General features: G+C 44.9%; 1 protein-coding gene across 2 annotated transcripts in view; it reads left to right on the top strand.

Annotated features, from left to right (window-relative positions):
* LOC123830321 overlaps positions 1-19404 on the top strand; it is a 118242-nt gene that overhangs the window by 78115 nt on the left and 20723 nt on the right. Inside the window, exon 4 of one of the 2 annotated variants that reach the window (XM_045856491.1) lies at positions 18231-18360. The exons of the other annotated variant lie outside the window; for it this stretch is intronic. Coding sequence (XP_045712447.1) covers positions 18231-18263 — 33 coding nt within the window. The 3' untranslated portion in view covers positions 18264-18360. Of the gene's footprint in view, positions 1-18230; positions 18361-19404 lie in introns of those variants that run through there. 2 annotated transcript variants of the gene reach the window in all.

Here is a 19404-nt window from a genome sequence, read left to right as displayed (position 1 = left end):
GCTTTCCTTTCACCCATGGGCACCATCTTGCTTTTCTGGTATCAGCATTTATCTCTTAGAACTTTGGCTTACTCCAGCTCTCAAAGGGCATCTCGGTCCTGTCCATAGGGAACTTAAAATCTAACTCCATTAGAGGAAAATCTACTGAAGACCTCTATGTTCCAGGCATAGAGGAAGGTATAGATGACTGAATCATGCTCTTTGCTGTGAAGATCAGCCTAAAAAGGCATATAAGCAAATAAAAGGCTTGGAGTGTGAAGGGAGCACAGAGGTGTGGCTAACCTAAGGGATCAGGGCAGATTTCCTGAGGGGATGCTGACCATCTGAGTTTGGTGGACAAATAGGAATTGGCTGCTGTGGGAATATGGAAATTAAAACACAGACATAGAAATTAAAATTATTGACTTGCCTCTAGTCTTAATAAGCTTGCAGTCTTCTCATTGCAGGGCTAGACTTCATCACTCAGTTCAGGGGGGTTAACAAATATTTATGGACCTCCTTTTATGCAAAGTCTTCGTGTGAGACTATTAAGTGATAACACTAAATACTGTCTGATTAGGCACCAATTCTACGCGTAACATTAAGTGCTAAATGGAGGGAAACAAATCATGAATGGGTGGACCTTTGTCTCCCTGAATATGCGGGCCACCCATCTGCTCTGAAGATCTAACCAGGGCCACATGTTCTAGTGAGGGACCATTCCATGATGGAATTCCAACCCAGCTCAGGTCACCATTTTTAGGATGGCAGGGGGGCTGGCTCCCCATTCCTGCACCGAGTTCATCTCTCTACCTGGACACGTTTCTATTGTCTCAGGAGTCATGGTATATGAAAAGTATTTCTGATAGTGTCTGCTTCTCAGGGAGCAGTGAGTTCCTTGTCCCTCCTGGCACCTAGCAAGATGTCGGGGCAAGTTCACTGACTGGGGAAAAGTTCCATCAGTGTGAATGGTCTTACAAACACACAGCAGTCCCATGTTTGTACGTTGCAAAGCTAAGACTTCCTCCTTGATTAAAAGAAAAAAATCATAAAATCCTATTACAACAACAGCAAAGAGTGGCAAAATCATTTATTCCTAATATTGAATAAGATGAAATTGAACTCTTTGAAGCAACTAAGCACCTCTTTGGAGAATTGTGTCAGATTGGTCCCTGGATCCTCGCATTAAGTGTTGCGCGTGTGTCACCGGCCAGCAGTGACCACGGAACGCTGTGGATGGCTCGACGCTAAACACGCGAGAAAAAACGACACATGCACAGAGACAAACTAGTTTCTGTGGGGAAGTAGGGACGAAATGGCCACCCCCCCTAGTGGGGAGCACGCTGATTTACCGTCCATACCTGCTTTTATTGGGCTCATTTTGCATAATAATTCAGGTAAAGTACAGTACTCATTAGGGGGAAGTAAGGAACTATAGAAAACAAAGAACTCTGCCCGTCTATTGAGTTGGGGGTCAAAGAGCTGTAAGGCTGAGGAACAAAATAACTTCCTCCTAAGACCCTTCTCATTCAACTGAGAGCATTCTAAACAAAGGAGGTTTCACAGTAATTTACATGTTCTTTCTTAGGCCTGATCACCCCGGGAAATCCGCACTTCTCAGTACCGAGCTGTACCACCCTGTCATTGTTTCAGGCTTAGGTGGAGCAAGGGAACTAGGTAACCAAGAGATAAGGAGATCTTCTCCCAGACGCTGAGAACTCAGGCTATGTCAAAGCCGAGGAGCGAGGGTCCATCACCCCCTTTTGCTGCAGCCCCCCAAGTCCTTCTTTTGGGGGGCCTCCCAAAGTGATCATGCCTGGCTTAGGTCGTTCCCCCCGTGGGGAATCTTACCCGTCTTTGGCTAACCGACCAAGCTTTTGGGGGTTCAGTCATGAATAAAGCAGCAGAAGCAGCATTCCTGCCAGGAAGATAAGCTTTTGTCTCCTTGCTGGCTAACGGTTCCAAGGGCGTTCCCTTAGCCTTAGCTAGGCAGGGGTTTCAGCCTCTGATACCAGTCAGGGCGGTTCCCAACAATTAAGCACCTGGATTTGGATCAAACTTGGCACAAATGGAAACTATGGAAATAAGGGGGCACAACGGTAGAAGCTTCTGCAATTCTTAACAGACTCAACTGACAGACTTTTATTACATGTTTACTGTGAGCTACAGGATGTGACACACTAGAGGGTTAAAAAACAGCATCTGCAAAGAGCTCACAATTCATCTAGGGAACTAGGCTTTATGGAGGGCCTACTCTGTGGGATACATTTTTATATCTGTTTGCTCTTTTAAGGATCCCAGCAACTTATGTGAGCAAAGCTGGTGATGGAAGGTGAGCCCCTGTGGTATATGTTAAAGGCAGTGGCCTTTACTTTTCCCCCAGGGTACTGGGGAAGTTTCTGGTTGCACCAACAATAGGAGTTGAGAGTGACTGTAGGTCATGCTCACAAAATTCCTGTTTCAGAGACAGAGAACCTCAGTGAGATTGGGAGACATGCAGAGCCATGCTGCTTTGAAAACTATGCAATGCTGATCCAAGGTTAGCCATCGTTTAGTCCTCATCTTCCATTCTGACAGTGATATGGCCCCACCGCCCTGCCTGGGGAAAGCTGGACCCTTTTGTCTTTACTTCCCCTTACCTGTTCAGGGTGTAGCGTGACTGCACAAAGAACCTGGAGCCTTGGGTTTCTACTCTGGCTAGGAGCTACTTCCATATAAACCAGGAATGGTGATGCACAGACACAAATCTTGGTTTAGTCACCTGCGAGCTTTGTCTCCTCGGACTTCAGTTTCCTTTTTTGTGAAATGCAGTGAAATCATATTGGGTGGGTAAAATGAGCAAAGATATATGAAAATATATCTTCATGAGTGTACCCATCTGCTCTCGTCGGGCAATGTGTAAAAATGTTTATGGCGACCTCATTTGTTTTCCTTTCTGTTACTGCTGCCTTCCAAAGGCCAGGAACCACTGAAATTAAACCAAGTCCAAATCCAGCCACATGGTTGACACTCATTAATATGAATTTCTACCCTGTTTTCGGCAATGAGGCTTTCAGAGAACTCACCAGAACTTTCAGAAATTATTTAGACTAAATGCGTCTCTTTTTTTCACTTTTCCCATTCTGTCCCTTTTCTAATTGCTCCACTCTGGATGTGGTGGTTTCTTATCTTCACTGTAGGCCTAAGCATTGATCAAGCAGGCGAGAGAGCCAAAGCTATAAAGAGAAGTCCTCCAGGCAGTTGGGCTCCTGGGAGGAAGGGGGTGGGCAGGCCTCATTCTATTTGTACAGGTGCATTGTAATGCTGCCTGTGGTGTGAACATTTTCCACTTCATTACTCCTGGCCCGGGCCCAGGTCCCGTCTGCTCCCCTGGCCCCTGCCTTGGTTTAATTTCAGTGGTTCCTGGCCTTTGGAAGGCAGCAGTAACAGAAAGGAAAACAAATGAGGTCGCCATAAACATTTTTACACATTGCCCAACGAGAGCAGATGGGTACACTCATGAAGCAGGAGGGGGCCAGCTTGGCTGGGACCCCTGGTACCCCCATCAAATCACCTCAATCCCCAAGGGCTCCTATCTGCTGAGCCCAATTTTCTAACTGAAATTGGCTTTGGTTTAATGTGGGCCATTAACAGACACCCACAGGTCCTGTCGGGGCAACTATAAGAGATGGGTAAACTGAATAAACAATAGCTAACAATTTATTGAGCACTTGCTATGTGTTGGATGCTGTTTTCTAAGTGCTTTTGATGGATTTTAGAGTGAAGAAATATATTGTTCTTATTCTCATCTTGCAGATGAGGAAGCTCATCTGTAAGTTTCCAAACTATGAGGCTCATAGTATGGTTCACAGCAGCAGAGCCAGAGTTTGTCTCTGGCAGTTTGACTTGACAGTATACATGTTTAAGTACTGTGCTATTGTGCCTCCTGATATAACACTTCTATGTGCTTATATTTTGACAGTGAGAAACTTCGAGGTATCTATTACAGTTATAGAGTGATAGAACGTGGACTCACTGACTCCCAGGATTGGATTGGACCATAGGTGATAAAGCCCAATGACCATTAGATGCTGGAATTCCCTACAGGCATTATCCAGACTCTGCTTACCTACCTCCACTGGTGGGAAGCTCACTACTGAATGAGGAATCCCATTCCATTCCATGACTATATAACTCAGTGGTAGTGCTGATGACTCTGTGTGCAAAATAAAGCTTCTTCCTACTCGAGTTAGTTATTCAGTAAATATTTCTTTCCTCCTATATCCTTTGTCTTTCACAAATTAAAAAGAAAAGAAAGAACTCGTTTACTCACCCTAATAATATGAAGCTCATGCCTCATTTGAAAGGTGAGAGGTTTATTAGGGCAGGGATATGAAATTCTCACCTTTTTTCTTTTTACTCCTTCCTTTTGTAACTTTTCTAGGTGACTGGTGAGTACACACGTGCCAGTCATTTGCTGGTTGTGGGGCTTCAGAAAGGAATAGAGAGCAGTCTCTGCCTGTGGGGAGCTCACATCCACTGTGGGAGCCTGGCAAGTAAATAACCCGCAGTTTGCGTTGTGGACTCATGTGGAAAGCTAGCAGTAGGAGGAGTGGCGAACTCGTGTTCACTGAGGCAGGTTCTCCAAGACTCAGTGGGCAATACAGTAACCTTACTGTATATAACTGAAAGAAATGTTTGCATTTGAATATCAGTTTAAAATGATCCCCAAATGTATAATTTTATTACTTGTGGAGGGGCATGTCATTATAGTAGAAGACATGCCAAGGATTGAAACTGATCCCTTCCCTCTTATTTATCCAAGGCCATTGCTCCTAGAGTAGATTCCTTCTGCTCCAGCTTCAGCAATATATCCCTGTCTAGTAGGCCATCCCATCAGCACACAAACATGCTGTGAAGTCAACCATCTGTAAAAGGAAACCCTCCCCCCAAATAAAGAAACCATCCATTGATCCCCCATTTTCCCTCATTTCTCTGTTCCTCTTTCCAGACAAACTCTCCAAAGACTTGAGCTTACCTGCAGTCTCTACTTTCTCCTCTATTCTCTCCTGAACACATTAAATCAGGCTTTTGCTCTCACCCCTTTACTGAAATAGAGATTGTTAAGGTCATGAGGGACCACCCTTTGCCATATCAGAAGGTCAATTCTCAGCCCTCACCTTAACTTATCCCTGATTTGACCCTAAGGGTCATTCCTTTCTTGAAGCATGTCCTCCACTAAGCTGCCAGGTCAGGTATGCACCTTAACAGGCCCCTCCTACAAAGCTTTCTTACTGGGTCTTCTTCCTCTTTATTAGCTCTAGCTATTGGAATATTCCAAATTTTGACCCTCTCCTCTTTCCCCACTTATTCCCTTGGGGGTGTCGATCCATGCCAATAGCTTTAAATAAAGTGCTCTAAAGAATGGCAAATATATATATATATATATATATAGCTTGCCTCTCTCCACCTTCCTGCCTTCTCCTATTAGATCTCCAATATGCATCTCAAAAGCACCCTATTTAAAACAAAACTCTTCATTATCTCTCAATGTGCTTCTCCCCCAGAATTTCCCATCTCTGGAAATGGCAACTCTATCCTTTTAGTTACTCAGTCCAGAAGCCATGGAGTCATCATTGACTCTTCTTCCTCATACTCCACCTTCAACCATCAGTAACCCTATTACCTCTTTCTGAGAAACAGATCCAAACTCTGCCACTCCCCACCACCTCCCTGCTACCACTCTCTCTGAGCCACCGTTTTTTTCCCTGCTTAGACTCTTGCAATAGCCTCCTAACTGGTCTACCTGTCCATCCTTGCCATTTTTCAGACTGTTGCTCATGTGGGAACCAGAGGGAATTTTCAGCATTCCAAGTCATAACATGTCACTGCTGTGTCCAAAGCCCTCCAATGGTGCCAGTCTCACTCAGGGTGAAACCCAAGTTCATTCCATCCCCCAGGAGGCCCTCACTTCTTTTCTGGCTTCACCTCCTGCCAGTCTCCCCATCCCTCTCTTTGCTTGAGCCACACAGGTCACCTGGCTGTTCCACCAACATGCCACTTGTTCCTACTTCAGGGCCTTAGGCTTGTTCTTCTTCTTACTGGGTGACTCTCCCACCATGGAATCCACATAACTAGCTCCTCACTCCTCTCAGGTCTCCTTGGAGAGGGCTTACCACAAGACTCTATAGAAAGCAGTATCCTGTATCGCTGTTTTCTTCACTCTACTTATTTTTTCTTCATACTGCTTATTACTACCTGATACAGTATCTATTTATATGATTATTAATGGTCCTCTAGAACTTAAGCTCCTTAACAGAAATTTATTTGCTCACTGCTTTAACCCCAGTGTCTAGAACAATGTTGGCACCTAGTAGTTTTTCAAGAAATATTTATTAAATAATAAGTTGGGACATGCGTGTTTGAATTCCTGCTCTGCCTCTAATTTCCTCTGTGACAAGGGCAAACCACTTTACCTTTGTGCCTTAGTACTTTCAATCTAGAGTGAAAAACAACAGTTCTTGCTCTTCTAAATCCAAAGATAGTTAAGAAAATCCAATGAGATAGGGACTGTGAAAGCTTGTTGTAATGAAGACATAATGTATAAAATCGACAGAAATTCAGTTCCTCCCCAGTTATGTTCAAACTGGTAAATTGATCTTGGATACGAGAAGAACATTATGAGAGTACATGGGCTCTTGTTCATCTTTTGGGACTTCTGGAGTAGCCCAGTATGAAGAAGGAAGGGAAGTGAACTTTTATAGTATGACTGGTCCCCACTGGGGGCCAGGCAGTGGGCACATGGTGGGATCCCACTTACTACTTAATGCAGCTCTGACTGGTAGGTTATATGAGCTCCCCAAGGACAATAGCTGTGTGTTTTCAGTGTTGCAATTCCAGCATCTAGCTGAGAGTAGGCATCAATAAGAGTTTATTGAATTGGAAATTGGGCTGGAATCTTTTTGTTGTTTTTAAGGAAAGGGATCAGTGACTATAAGTGACTTGCTCAGGGTCACACAGGTAGTGATGTCACTGTCCTGTGCCAGAACCAGAGTCAGTGAACCATGATGCAAAAGCTCTGCAAACAACACCAGGCTACTCAGTTCGATGTAAGTCTCTTAAAACCTGTCCTGGGCAATTTGATGCAGTCTTTGCACACAAATCTGTCATTAGAGCAGGCATTAGACTGTGTGCAGCCGGCATAACTTTTCTTTATTGCCCTTTGAAAGGAGCCTGGAAAGCTGTTCAATCAGAGAGAAGAGGGAAAGGTCCAGGAAAAAGCCTTCACCCAATCAGGCCTGACTTTGCAGCACCTCCCAAGTTTTGATGTGCAGTTTCAAGGTTTCACTATGGCCACTGAGGTTACTATGGAGACAGAGCAACAAATATTTGGAGGCCAGTAACACCTCCCTCCCCATCCCCAAGCCTGTCAAGAATGTTTGGGACATGGCCCCAGCCCATCAGGCTGCTGTTTGCAGCTGAATGCAGCCTTTGTGACCAGCCTCCTGGCCTGCCACCAGACTCTAAAGAGACGACTCAGCCCAGATCTTTCTAAATAGTGTTTGTGTGAGTTGTCCACAAGGAGGGGAAAGAAAGCTCTCCACAACTCTAAGAAAATCATCCAGACTATGGTGACCTCTAGACAAAAATAATGCTAAGTCTCCTTTTGTAAATTCAGAAGAGCCTTGTGAGGTCACTGAGGGAACAATGCAAGTTACCAGTTACCAAGCCTGGGTATGTGCAGGAAGCTCTGCTCTCACAGGGGCCTTGCACATGCATGTGGAGGAGTCTGCCGGTACTCCCAGCTTATAGATGGGCAAGTTCATGCGCATGGAAGGAGCACAAGTTGTTTCAGGTCATCAAGTTAGTGAGTAGTGATGCTGAGGCTGAAATAACCCCGCATTGTGGTTATTATTATTTTGCTGTCCAGTTTTCTTTCTAGATTTCCGCGGCATGATGCCTGGCAAGTTTTCAGAGCCCCTCTGAAAATTCAGAGCCCCCTTGCACATTGCTAAGTCAGTCTTGAGAGGAAAAGAATATAGTGAAAGAGAGAAATTAGGCCTTGGGAATTAATTTTCTTTCTTTACGGGAACTTGATACGCTTGCCTGTCACTGCAGGCCAGGCATTGTGGGATCTCAGTGGAATGTGTAGGCCCAGGGCTTCCCATCTGGCTCCAGCTCTGTTTGGGGAAAAGGAGGTGGTGAAGGAAACTTGACTTAATGGCAGGTGTTACTTTGAGGGCTAGAAAGGTACCATTGTCTCCCCCGCAATAAACTGCCTGGTTTTCACCTGCTGGCAAATCACAAATTCACTTACCATTAAAATACTGGGTCGTTACTTCATTAATTTAATAAGTCTTTACTAAATGCCTACTGAGGGTCAAGCGCTGGGCTGGATATTGGGGATAGAGGACTGAATAATATTTGCTTAACAAGTATTTATTGAGTGTCTGCTCTGTGCTAGGTACTATATTAGGCCCTAGGGATGCTACTCGTTCCCTCTCCTTGGGGGAATGGCGTGTGGATAAGTCAAGTAAACACACTTGCCATGGGAAGGATTATTTCTTCCTTTGTAAGTATAGGGTGCCAGGGGAGCACCCAGCAAGGGTGCTCAAATTAGTCTTGACCTTTGCTGTCCACCTCAGTAGCCACCAGCCGCTTGAGGCTATTGAACAATTGAAATGTGCCTGGCCTGAACTGAGATGTGTTATAAATATGAAACACATACTGGATTTCAAAGTCTCAGTATGAAAAATAGAATACAAATGTCTCATTAGCAATGTAAATTGATTACATGCTGAAATGATAATATTTTGGATATATTGTGCTCAATAAAATATATTCTCAAAATTAATTTCTCATGTTTCTTACCATGCCAGTTAAGCCACCCAGCAATTCTACGAGGTACATGCTATTGTATTCTTATCTCCATTTAACTGGTAGACAATGGACTTCAAAGGTAAAATGATTTTCCCAAGGTCATATGACTTAGAGAGGGTGAATGATTTGCCCAGTATCATACAACTGGACCTTCCCTCAGAGAAAGTCTGCTGATCATTTGGTTTTGAAATTGGGTCTTTGATGAGCAGTTGATTATCTTCCCTCAGTAGATATTAATCTCCTGTATTGAGAACCTACAATTGTGTAGGAAGCATGAGACAGTTTAAATCATGAATCAGTTTTGGAGAGCAGAGCAGATACATTCTGAAAGCAAAACATCCATGTGAGAGGATGGCTGCTTGTCTGCAAAGAGTTGCTCTCCTCTTCCTCCTTGATGATAGATAGAAGCACCAGTCTTTAGCTGGACATGTGGCTGCTCAAAATGAAGCCAGTATTGTATGGTCTCCATTACAGTTAGTTGTTGCCATGTGACTAAGTTTTGGTCCATGGGATGTAGACGGATATGGTGTGTGAGACTTCCAGGGAGTGTTCTTAATTGTAGGGGACGTGCCCTCCATACTGGTCTTCCTCCTCCTGGCTGGAGGGAGCCACTGTTGTGGGCTGTAAGGTAGAAACTATGCATGGAGGATGGCAGAGCAGTAGGGTAGAAGGCCTGGGCTATCCCTTCCCTTTGGGCTTCTATCATACGTGAAAAATTAAGCCTCATGATTACTGTGAGTTTCCTATCATATGCAGCTGACCATAATCTTAATAACACCACATATCAAAATTTTCTCCTAATATGTCAGAAATGAGATGGTTAGAGTGGAACCATCCCTGGGGCAGAAAAGCCCAAGTTTGAATTCTCAGAATGCATGACCTTCAAAAATTTGCATGGATCGATATTTTAAATAAATTAATTTATTTTTGAAAAATAAATACATGAAGGTGATGTTAAAAATCATTTAAACACAAAATTTTAGATGATGAAGTTATTTAGCCTTCCTGTGCCTCTGTTTCTACTTTTGTAAAATGGGACTAACAATACTTAAATGAATATGTGTGTGTATGTGTGTTTACCTGTGTGTATGAGTAGGCATAGCAACCAGCCAGAGTGGCCTGTGTTGTGGAATCTATTAGAAAGGTCATCAGAACAGGTCTGAATGAACACCGGAAGTGCTCAGTAACTCTTGCCTTCTGTCTCATGGCCCAATATGTGTTAGGTGTTGCAAGAGAGTTAATGGTGCATAAAAAATAGTGCCTTATCTTCAGGAAGGTCACAGTAGAATTGAATAGATGAGCTCTGCATGAAAACACAACACCCAATAAGATGAATGCTCCAAAGAAGTGCAAAGAGCTTCCTGAACAAGAACCAAAGTCATGGAGCAGCCTCAGAGTCAGGTGGACTGACATTTGAGTTCATGAGGTATATGAGTATGGATAAGTTAGCTTTCCTTTCTGAGTCTCAGTTTTCACATCTATAACAGGGGAAGAATAATATTCATTACCATGTAAGATTGTTTGGAGGTATCAAATTAAAGGAAGCAAGTTAAAGTACTAACCATAATGACTTGTACAAAATCAATGATCAGTAAATATAACTAGTATTATCATCATTTTGGGCTGAAGTGATCAGGGAAAGCTTCCTGAAGGAGGTGAATTTTAAGGTCACATCATAAAGATGAGTAAAACTAGAGAAAGGCCTTCAAGGTAAAAAACAGTATATTTGCAAAAGGTGAGGAGGAGTGAAAGGCAACTCCGAAGAATAGCAACACATATACTGGGCTAAAGTGGGGGTACAGAGAGCAAGAAGACTGGAAAGATAGGTTAAGGTGTAATTAAGAGGGCCCTGAATGCTGAGCTATGGGTTTTGACATTATTCCCTATGTACCAGGAAGCTGTTAAAGATTTTTTTGTAATATAAATATGGCACAGTCATAGTGTGTGACTGTGGCAGGTTACTTAAGTTCTTAGAAGGAAGGTTAATAGAGGTGAGGCTAGGAGCCCAGCCAAGACATTAGATGACGAGGGTATAGGTTAGGGCACTGGTCCTGGGAATGGAGAGGAAGTGATGCCTCTGAGTGACAGCCCACTGGGCACAGTGACTGGCTAGGTGTTGTCCTTCAGACACTCTTGTGAGAGAGGGGAGTGGATCTGGCATGACATCTCTGTTGTTGCCCCATCTTGACCCTCCTTGAGGGATTTCCCAGGTGATGTGATAGCCTGAGGGATTCCTGGGCACACCTGTTCAACAGGACAGCTCTGCTTTCTCCTCAGGTCCCGGGTTCATCTCAGCTCATGACTCAGTGTGAGAGGCTGATGGGTTGGCTCAGTGACCCACAAAGAAAGGTTAGTCATGTCCAGCAGAGCAAGGGCACCTCACCCCAGCCAGAGTGGCATGGAATTTAGTAGAAAGGTTATCAGAGCAAGTCTGAAGATGCCTGGCTCAGTCACTGGTTGCTGGGCAACTCGCTGAACTCTGTGCATTGTTTTCTCTCTGTCTATAAAATGGTTAAACTTCTTGGGGTCCAGAGGTATGTGATTAGATAATAAATTGTTACCACAATTTATTATACCACTGTTGACCTGCTCTTTGCCAATGTGCTAAGGACAGAGGAATGAATAGGACATAGGCCCTCCCTCAAGGGGATCAAGTCTCATGGGGAAACAGAGAAGTAAAGAGAGCACAGAACTTTCCAAGATATAGTTTCACATTTACTAACTCACTGAGTCATCTCATATGAAACAGAAACAAATTACACCCCTTTGACAGATGCAAAAACTGAGAGCCAACCAGGCAGTGATTTGCCCTTCCTGGTGTTCATATATCTCCTTGGACATAAGTCCATCACTGTCCTTAGCACTCCCTATTTGAGTTGAAGGTTCAAATGTTTATTTATGCCCCCACCCTTTAAACTCTCTACAGGCAGGGCTAGCTTCTCACTAACCTGTTGACCACCAGCATCTAGCCCAAGCTTGGCACATGATAATAGAAGGCTGGTGGGAAGAGGGAGTGGTGGGGGGAATGCAGCTAAATGTTACAGAGCATTGGGCAATGCAGGCATGGCTGGTCATTTTATGTTTGTCCCTGTTTAATCCATTGCAAAAACTCAGCACTGTGGGTATTACTCTCTCTGTTTTATAGGGAATGTGCCTGAGGCTGAGATGAGTTATGGGATTCACTGAGGGTCACATTGAAAATAATCCAAGAAACTTCAAATTCAGAGATGGCCCAGGAGTTGGGGTGTGTATGTGTGTGAGGGTAAAGTGGGTGGTGTGGCTAGCAGTCCAAACCCAGAACCAGAGAGATTTCTATAGAGCATTTAGCTAGTTCCCTGGAAGCAGCTTTATCCACCAGAACCTGCCCTCAGGCTTTTATTGGCATCTGCATTCTGTCCTTTGGAGCACCCAGCTGCCCGTGCCCACTCCCAGCGAATACTTGCTGAATAAATGTTTAAATGGGAGAACAAAGGCTTGATGATGTCATCACAAATGCTGAGCGCACTAGGTACCAAGGCACTGGGGCAAGCCATTTACTTGTTTTCTTTTTTCATACGGTCAACATTATGATGGAGCACCATTGTGGCCCCAGTTTTTCAGACAGGAATTGAGGCTTAAGATGTTGCCCTTGGCCTGAAGTCACAAAGCTAGCAAGTGGCTTTGGGTCGAGGCCTGTTGGCTTCCAAAGTCTGAACTACCAATCACTACTTTGAAGTATGAATGGACTGTGGCTCCCAAGCTCCTCTAAAAGTGACAAGTTCACAGCAGTATTGACTCTTCTAAAAGGGGTATTTTCCACTCACTTACTGATCTGACTTTTGATGAAAAGAGCCCTCTGTCTCCTGGCTCCCCTGGAGTCAGAGTGCATTTTCTAGGCCCCTCTGGATCCAGCTGTCTTTGAGATTTTGAGGGCCTTCACATGAGTGTGTACATTAGCCCCCAATCTGAGGGCTTCTCCAAGGTACCTGCTGCAAGGATTCCTCAAGAATCTCCACAGAGTTATAACCAAGAGAGGTCTTAAGAAACCAAGCCAACTGGAGGAAAGGACAGTGAACAGGAAATCAGGACATGAGGGAGTCGTGAGTCAGCATTGTGGAGGTGGCTGTCAAAAGAGATAATGTGAACTTGGGTTGTATCACTAGGAGCATAGTGTCTAAAAGTAAGGGGACAATGCACTTCCTTTGAGGTCAGACTAGAGCTGGAATGTGGGGTTAAAGTCTGATTCCACATTTTCAGATTGTCATAGTCAAACTGGAATTTGTCTAAAAGTTCAGAACTGGAACACAGAAGGGAATGATGTTGTCATCCGTGTATAGGCTGAAGGACCTACATTTCTTTTTCCTGAGGAAGAGAAGGGTGGAGAAATTGGGAAAGTGTACTTTGGGTATCTCAGAGGTGTCCTTATGAATAAGGCAGTAGATTTCTTTCTGATACAAAGGAAAAAATAAGATCCTTCCTTGAGTCTTATCTTCCAAAAAGAAAGGCAAAGAACAAAATATATTTGAAGGGAAAAAAAAGCAAAAAACTCAAGGAAACTCCTCTCTTTCCTCTGTGTGACCCTAATGTTCCTGAGCCACAGTCTCATTGTCTGAAAGGTGCAGGTGATGCTGAGTCTCCAACAATGTGCAGACTGTGGGGGCAGTGCTGTGTGATGGCAGCACACAGGGTCTGGGACGCAGGCAGCTGGGACTTAAATGTCAGCCTAGGGCGACCCTGCTGACTTATTTTAACTTCTCTATGCCTCAGCTTCCTCATCTGCTAAATGGGGTTGATATGGGTAAAGCACTCAGAACTGTACCTGTCGGTTAAGTTTGCCATCATCACTTCCATCACTTTTCATGTATGAAAGTAATAATCACAGTATCTAGAACATAACAAGTATTCAAGAATGTGTCCCCTTTCTCTGCCCACTGCCCTCCCCCTCACTGCCCTCTTCCTCCAGGGCATCTCTGGGATACCAGCTTCCTCTAACCTTCTGACTTCTAGAGAATGTTTTCAAGTAGCATGACATTGATTTCCAATAGATTCAAAGGCATCTACCCACCTCCCTCTGTCTAAATACTCTCTTAGTGAGCAAAGAGGCTGAGCAAGGAGAAAGCCAACTCATACTTTTAGAGGTTTCCCACTCTGGACTGTGTACTTTACTAAGTGTTTTTAACTCCATTGACTCATTCCCTCACTGGTGCATGGCGTGGCAAGCAGAGAAAGCACCAATGTGGAAACTGAGGCACAGAGAGCTTTATTGACTTACCAAGGACCACTAACACCACCTGGGAGAGCCAGAATTTGAACCCAAGGCTTTCTCACTCTAAATGCCAGCATTTACATCATGTATTGCCCAGCTGCTTGCCTCTGGCCACACATCTCCTTCCTCCCTGGGACTCTGCTCGAGAAAGCATGGGAAAGGCACTCAGTCAGGTTCCAAAGTTTGAAGCCAAATCCTTGCAGTATTAGAAACGACCAAAGAGGAGAGAGGAGACTGGAACCCTGGATGTGTCTGCATGAGCCTGAGTGAGCCCTTGGAGCTGGAGACCTTACCTGGGCCAGCCCTGTTTCCAGGTGGCTGAGGAGGGCAAGCTCTAACAGCAAGCATCCCGTCAGGAGCCCAGCATCCCTACAAGCATCACCCAGCAGAACCTTCTTTGATAGTCCTGCACCTGTGTTATCCAACACAGCAGTCACTAGCAACATGTGGCTCATGTGACTGAGTGATCATTATCTCTGCTTTACAGCCCAGTCAGGGAGCTTGTCACAGTTGTACAGTTAGCAAGTAAGGTCACTGGGACCTGAACCCATCTTGTCTGCCCCAAAGGTAAGCCCTTCGCCACTACAGTAGCCTCTTGTCCCTCTCCCAAGGAAAGTCTGTGCACCCTTCTGAACTCAGACAGGTGATTGGGTCATGTCTGCCTGTGCAGAGGGGCCTCGCTTCCTGCCTGCTCCACCTGGACCTAACTCTAGAAGCCACCTGTGTTATTCTACTGATAGCAATGTTTGCCCTTCCAAAACCAGAGCCATAAAAGGCAGCTTTCAAAGTCACTGCCGCAGAAATGTCAACACGAAGGGGAGGCCAGGCGGTTTCTGAGGTGGAATGTCACCTCTGGGCCTCTCCAAAGGCTGCCAGAAGTCCAGAAGCCTGAGGTCTAGGCTTGCTTGAACCACAAACATGCTGTACTATCTTTGGCATATTTCTTACCTTCTCTGGGCCTTGTTTTAGTCTTCAATATAAGGAGAGGGTGGGACTTAACTGAAAGACCTTAAAGGTCTCTTCTATCCCTGAAATGTTTCATGTCCTCTGCTGTGGATCCTGGGGGGCAACACCCGAACTGCAGTGTAGTGACTGAAATGCTTTATGTAGCGATATTCTGAACAAAGCCATCCCCAAACATGGACCTGGGCTTTTTTCAAAACCTCCAACAATGTTACCATTGAAGCAGTAAAGCTACTCATTAATATCTCATAAAGAGCGATTTTGCGATTTTCTTCATGTATGAAAAACATTCCCCACCCCCAACACTGGGCCCGGAGCCCTAGCGTATCAAACCGCAGCCAGACCACTAGGATTCTACAGAGCTCAGGTGTTTGGACAAATTACCCGCACTTGAGAACACAGGGCAATTTTCTCAAGTTTTAAAATGTTTTCTGGCTCCCCCCCCCTTTCCGCCCCTTTTCTAGGGTTTTCGCCCTTGCTTGTAACTTAAACCACAAATAACGCTTTAAGCCTCTGGCTGTGAGCTGAGCCACGGCTGCCAAGAACAGCAGGGTTCACGCGGGCCCTTTTTCTGCCGCTCATAAAAACAGCTCCTCGGAGGACAGCAGAACGTGCATTTTTCTCTTTCTTCTCTAATTGATAAAATACCACCTTTCTGTGGGCCGGGGAAGGGGCAGGGCAGACTGATGTTGATTCATGGTTGGCAGGTAGGGATCGGCTGCTTAAGGTGAACAAACCCAGCCGTGGCAGCCCTGCTGCGCCACCTACACCAGACGAACCCCCGATATTGGCTTTTACTGAAGTCCTTTATTCAGAACTTGGTACATACAGGTGTTCGCTTCATGTTTGTGGTTGAGTGAATGTGCTTGCACATTCCTTCTTACTCTCAACATTCAGATAAGCATTCATATTCTCATTTCATAGCTGAGGAAACCATGACTCTGAGAGGAAATCCCAACTCATTCAGGGTCATTTGTTGGGTTACTTGGTAGGGCTGGTGAGTAAACCCAGGCTGGCACCCAAATGGACTCCTGAACTCACAGTCTTTCTGTGTCTGTACTCAGCCACATGGCCCGAAGAAACCTTTGTTCTCAGCTCACAGATGAAGCTGAGGCATGATAGACAAGGTTTGTAGAATAGACTTCTCTTCTCCGAGAGCTTTTTTGTATGACTTCCAAAATCATCCCTATGGGGATGATGCTTACAACAGAAATGCCAGTTCAGACCTCTTTCCAGCCTCCTTCTGGACATCACTGCCTGGATTTGTGCTCAGTTGTATGGACAGTGCATGGGCCATAGTTGGTGCTTACTGTTGGTTGAATAATTAAGTCAATGATGGCCCATAGATACTGTACTATCCAAATCTGAACTGATCTTATCCACTGCTGATTCTCCAGTGCCAAGGTAGGGCTTGGAAAATAATTGTTCAGTGAATGAGTGACAGAATAACTGAAGGAATGGATTTTCCTTTCCTCCACCCCTCGTTCTATTCAGTTTATCTTCTGAATTATCTACTTCTGCTAAAGACACCACCATCTCTCTCCACTCTCTCAAGCCAATAGCCTGGGACTTCCCCCTGGACACCCCTTCTCCTACATGACTCATCAAATTGGTGACCGCATGATTTCAATTCTGTCTCTGACCCGTCTTTCTTGCCTATTCCCTCCTCTCCAAACTGGAACTCGTGAACTTCTTGCCTTATTATTTAAAACTGTTACATGGAGCAAAATCCCAAATTAAACTTCCTTAAGCAAAAAAGGATATTTAAGTTAGAAGAATATAGGGACTATCACAGCAGAAGTGAAAGTGATCCTAAATCACCAAGCCCCAGGAAAGACACAGTTGGCTGGAATAGAGACCGTCTATCACTTCTTCCTGGCTTATATGCTGGCTCCATTCTCTCTCGCCTGCTTCCTCCATATCATAGGGATGTAGATGCCTCTAGATTTGCATCTTTCTGTCTAGGTCAGTCACTTAATAAAGGCAGGAACTTTATTAATCTCTTCTTTTCCCCATAGTACCTAGTATAGTGTTTCCAACATACAGATCACTCAGTTGTGAAGTCTCGCGCCACCTCCTAAAGTTGGATGAGGTGGGCATGATCTGTTGAGGCAGAAGATGAAATGACTGAGTGTAGGCTGAGACCAGACTGCATGGGTTTGAATCCCAGACCTTTCACTCACTACCATGATGCCCTAAGAAAATGATTCAACCATGCCTCAATTTGCACATTTATAAATTGGGAACAATAATCGACCCTACATCATTAGGTAGTTATGAAGAATGCATTAACAAGGTGTAGGTTCTTAGAAAGGTGCCTGGCATAGAGTGAGCACTCATTACAGTTTGGCTGCTGTAAAAATGATGAAGCTGCTGCTGCTGATGAAGTTCCATGTTAATGTTGGTGAGGATGCTCTGTCTTACGAACTTAGCCCCCTCTTGAGTGGTTTTACAGGCCTGTATGGAGAAAGCACAGGCTTTTGACTTAGTTGATCTGGGCTGAAGTCTTTTCTCTGCCAGTTGAGTGACCTTTACTAAGCTGATTCCCCTTCTCTGAGATTTGTTTCTTCATTCATAAAGTGGGTGTGACCTCTTTAACTGGTAAGGAAGTCATGAACTAGGGAATGTTGAAAGAAGTGTAAGTTTTGGAACACCATGCGTCTGGCCAAAGCCTCTTCCTCCAGGAAGTCTTCTGTGACCCTTACGCCTATTAAGCAGCCACAGCACTCTATGCTTCCTCAAGCAATGCACTCATTCACAGGTACTTCTTCCTAAGTGAGCACCTACTATGTGCTGAGAGTAGAGCTGTGAAGAAGACAAAATTCTTGCCTTTTTAGAGCTTACACTTTTATGGGAAGACAGAGTACAAATAATTAAATAATAATATAACTTCAGGTAGGCAAGTACCAGAGGACTTGGGAGGTGCCTCCCTAAGTTCAGCCTCTCTTGGTACACTGTGCTATCTTTCCCTGTTCATGTATCAGTTTCTTCCTCTGTAGTGAGTTCCTGGAAGCCAGGTGCCCCATTGCCCTCAAGCCTATATCTCAGGTACCCAGCACAGTCCCTATATAGAGTAGTAGCTCAATCAGAGTTCATTACTACCCACCATGGTTGAATCTAAATGATCACTGTGACACCTGACATTTTCTAATCACAGTTTTTCTTCACTAAATTGTCCAAGCAGACTGTTTCCCAGGGAGCCGAGGTGAGACATTAGCCTGGCAGCTGGGCAAGTCATGGAGAACTGCCTGTCTGTCTGCGAGCCAACAACAGTCACACTGGAAGTCAACAAGGGAAATGGAAAGGGAGAGACCCTGGCTCTGCGGGGCGCACACCCTGGGACCTGCGCCAGTGTGAACACGGCTTTCCGGGTGAGGATTTCCCCTCGTGGAATGGGAATAGCAGCTGAGGGCGAGGAGAGATAGGGAACTGCCTGTGCTTTCCGAAGGGCTTCCGTCCACAGTGTCTTATTTATTTAAGCTTCATAACAATCTTTGGTATGTATGTATTTCCATGTGTGTACATACACCTTGTCTCCTCCCCCCCCCCCACAAACACATACTTTTTCTGATTCACAGATGAAGAAAAAAAAAGCCATAGAGGCTAAAGGACTTTCTAAGGTCACCTATCTAGTAAGAAACAGAAGGTAGGTGAGGAGGAGGGTCTGGAATGAGCACATCCCTTGGAACCCTTCCAGTTCATAAAGTCAGGGTTTGTTTAGAAGGATTAGGGATTAAGGAGGTTCCACAGGACCAGAGAATTGTTTCCCATGAGGTCTCCCTGCTGCTGTTCTCTCCCTCTCCAGCTCAGCCTCCACATCCTTGCTGCTGTCAGTCCCTGATGCTGAATGGAAAGGGACAATGGCTTCTAGTGGTGGCTGCTGGCATGATTAGTACCATACCATGTGTCCAGCCTTTCCACCTGACATTCTGTCTTGCCCAAACCCTGCACTCAAGCCATACGTGTTAACCTTCGCTGGTTGGCACTATTACTCTTTCAGGCTTTGTCCCATTAAACATGCTGTCTCTTTTCTCTAGTGAACAGGGAGTGGGGAGAAAAGGGGCACCTCTTTTTATAATTACATTCTCCTGAAGTATCACCTTCTAATTAAGACTAAGGTAATACATTACATGACACTGTGTGAAATGAAATAGTGTGAATGCAGGACCTTGAGACAGTAGAGAAAGTGGTCAAAGGAGACACCTTTTTAAATATGCAACTTCCTCAACCAATCAGGAGTGCTGCCCTAGCCCCAGCCCATCAGGCTAATTGGCTCCTGGTGTTAGCACCTGGCCATGCCTCCAAGTTGTTGGCCAGTGTCAGGCACATCAGAGGCCACCAGGACATCTTTGTGGAAG

This window comes from Phyllostomus hastatus, unplaced genomic scaffold (genome assembly GCF_019186645.2).
Source record: "Phyllostomus hastatus isolate PE091 unplaced genomic scaffold, TTU_PhHast_1.1 phas_contig_147, whole genome shotgun sequence".
NCBI lineage: Eukaryota > Metazoa > Chordata > Mammalia > Chiroptera > Phyllostomidae > Phyllostomus > Phyllostomus hastatus.
Note: the sequence above shows the minus strand (reverse complement) of the source record. Positions and strands in the feature narration are given on the sequence as shown.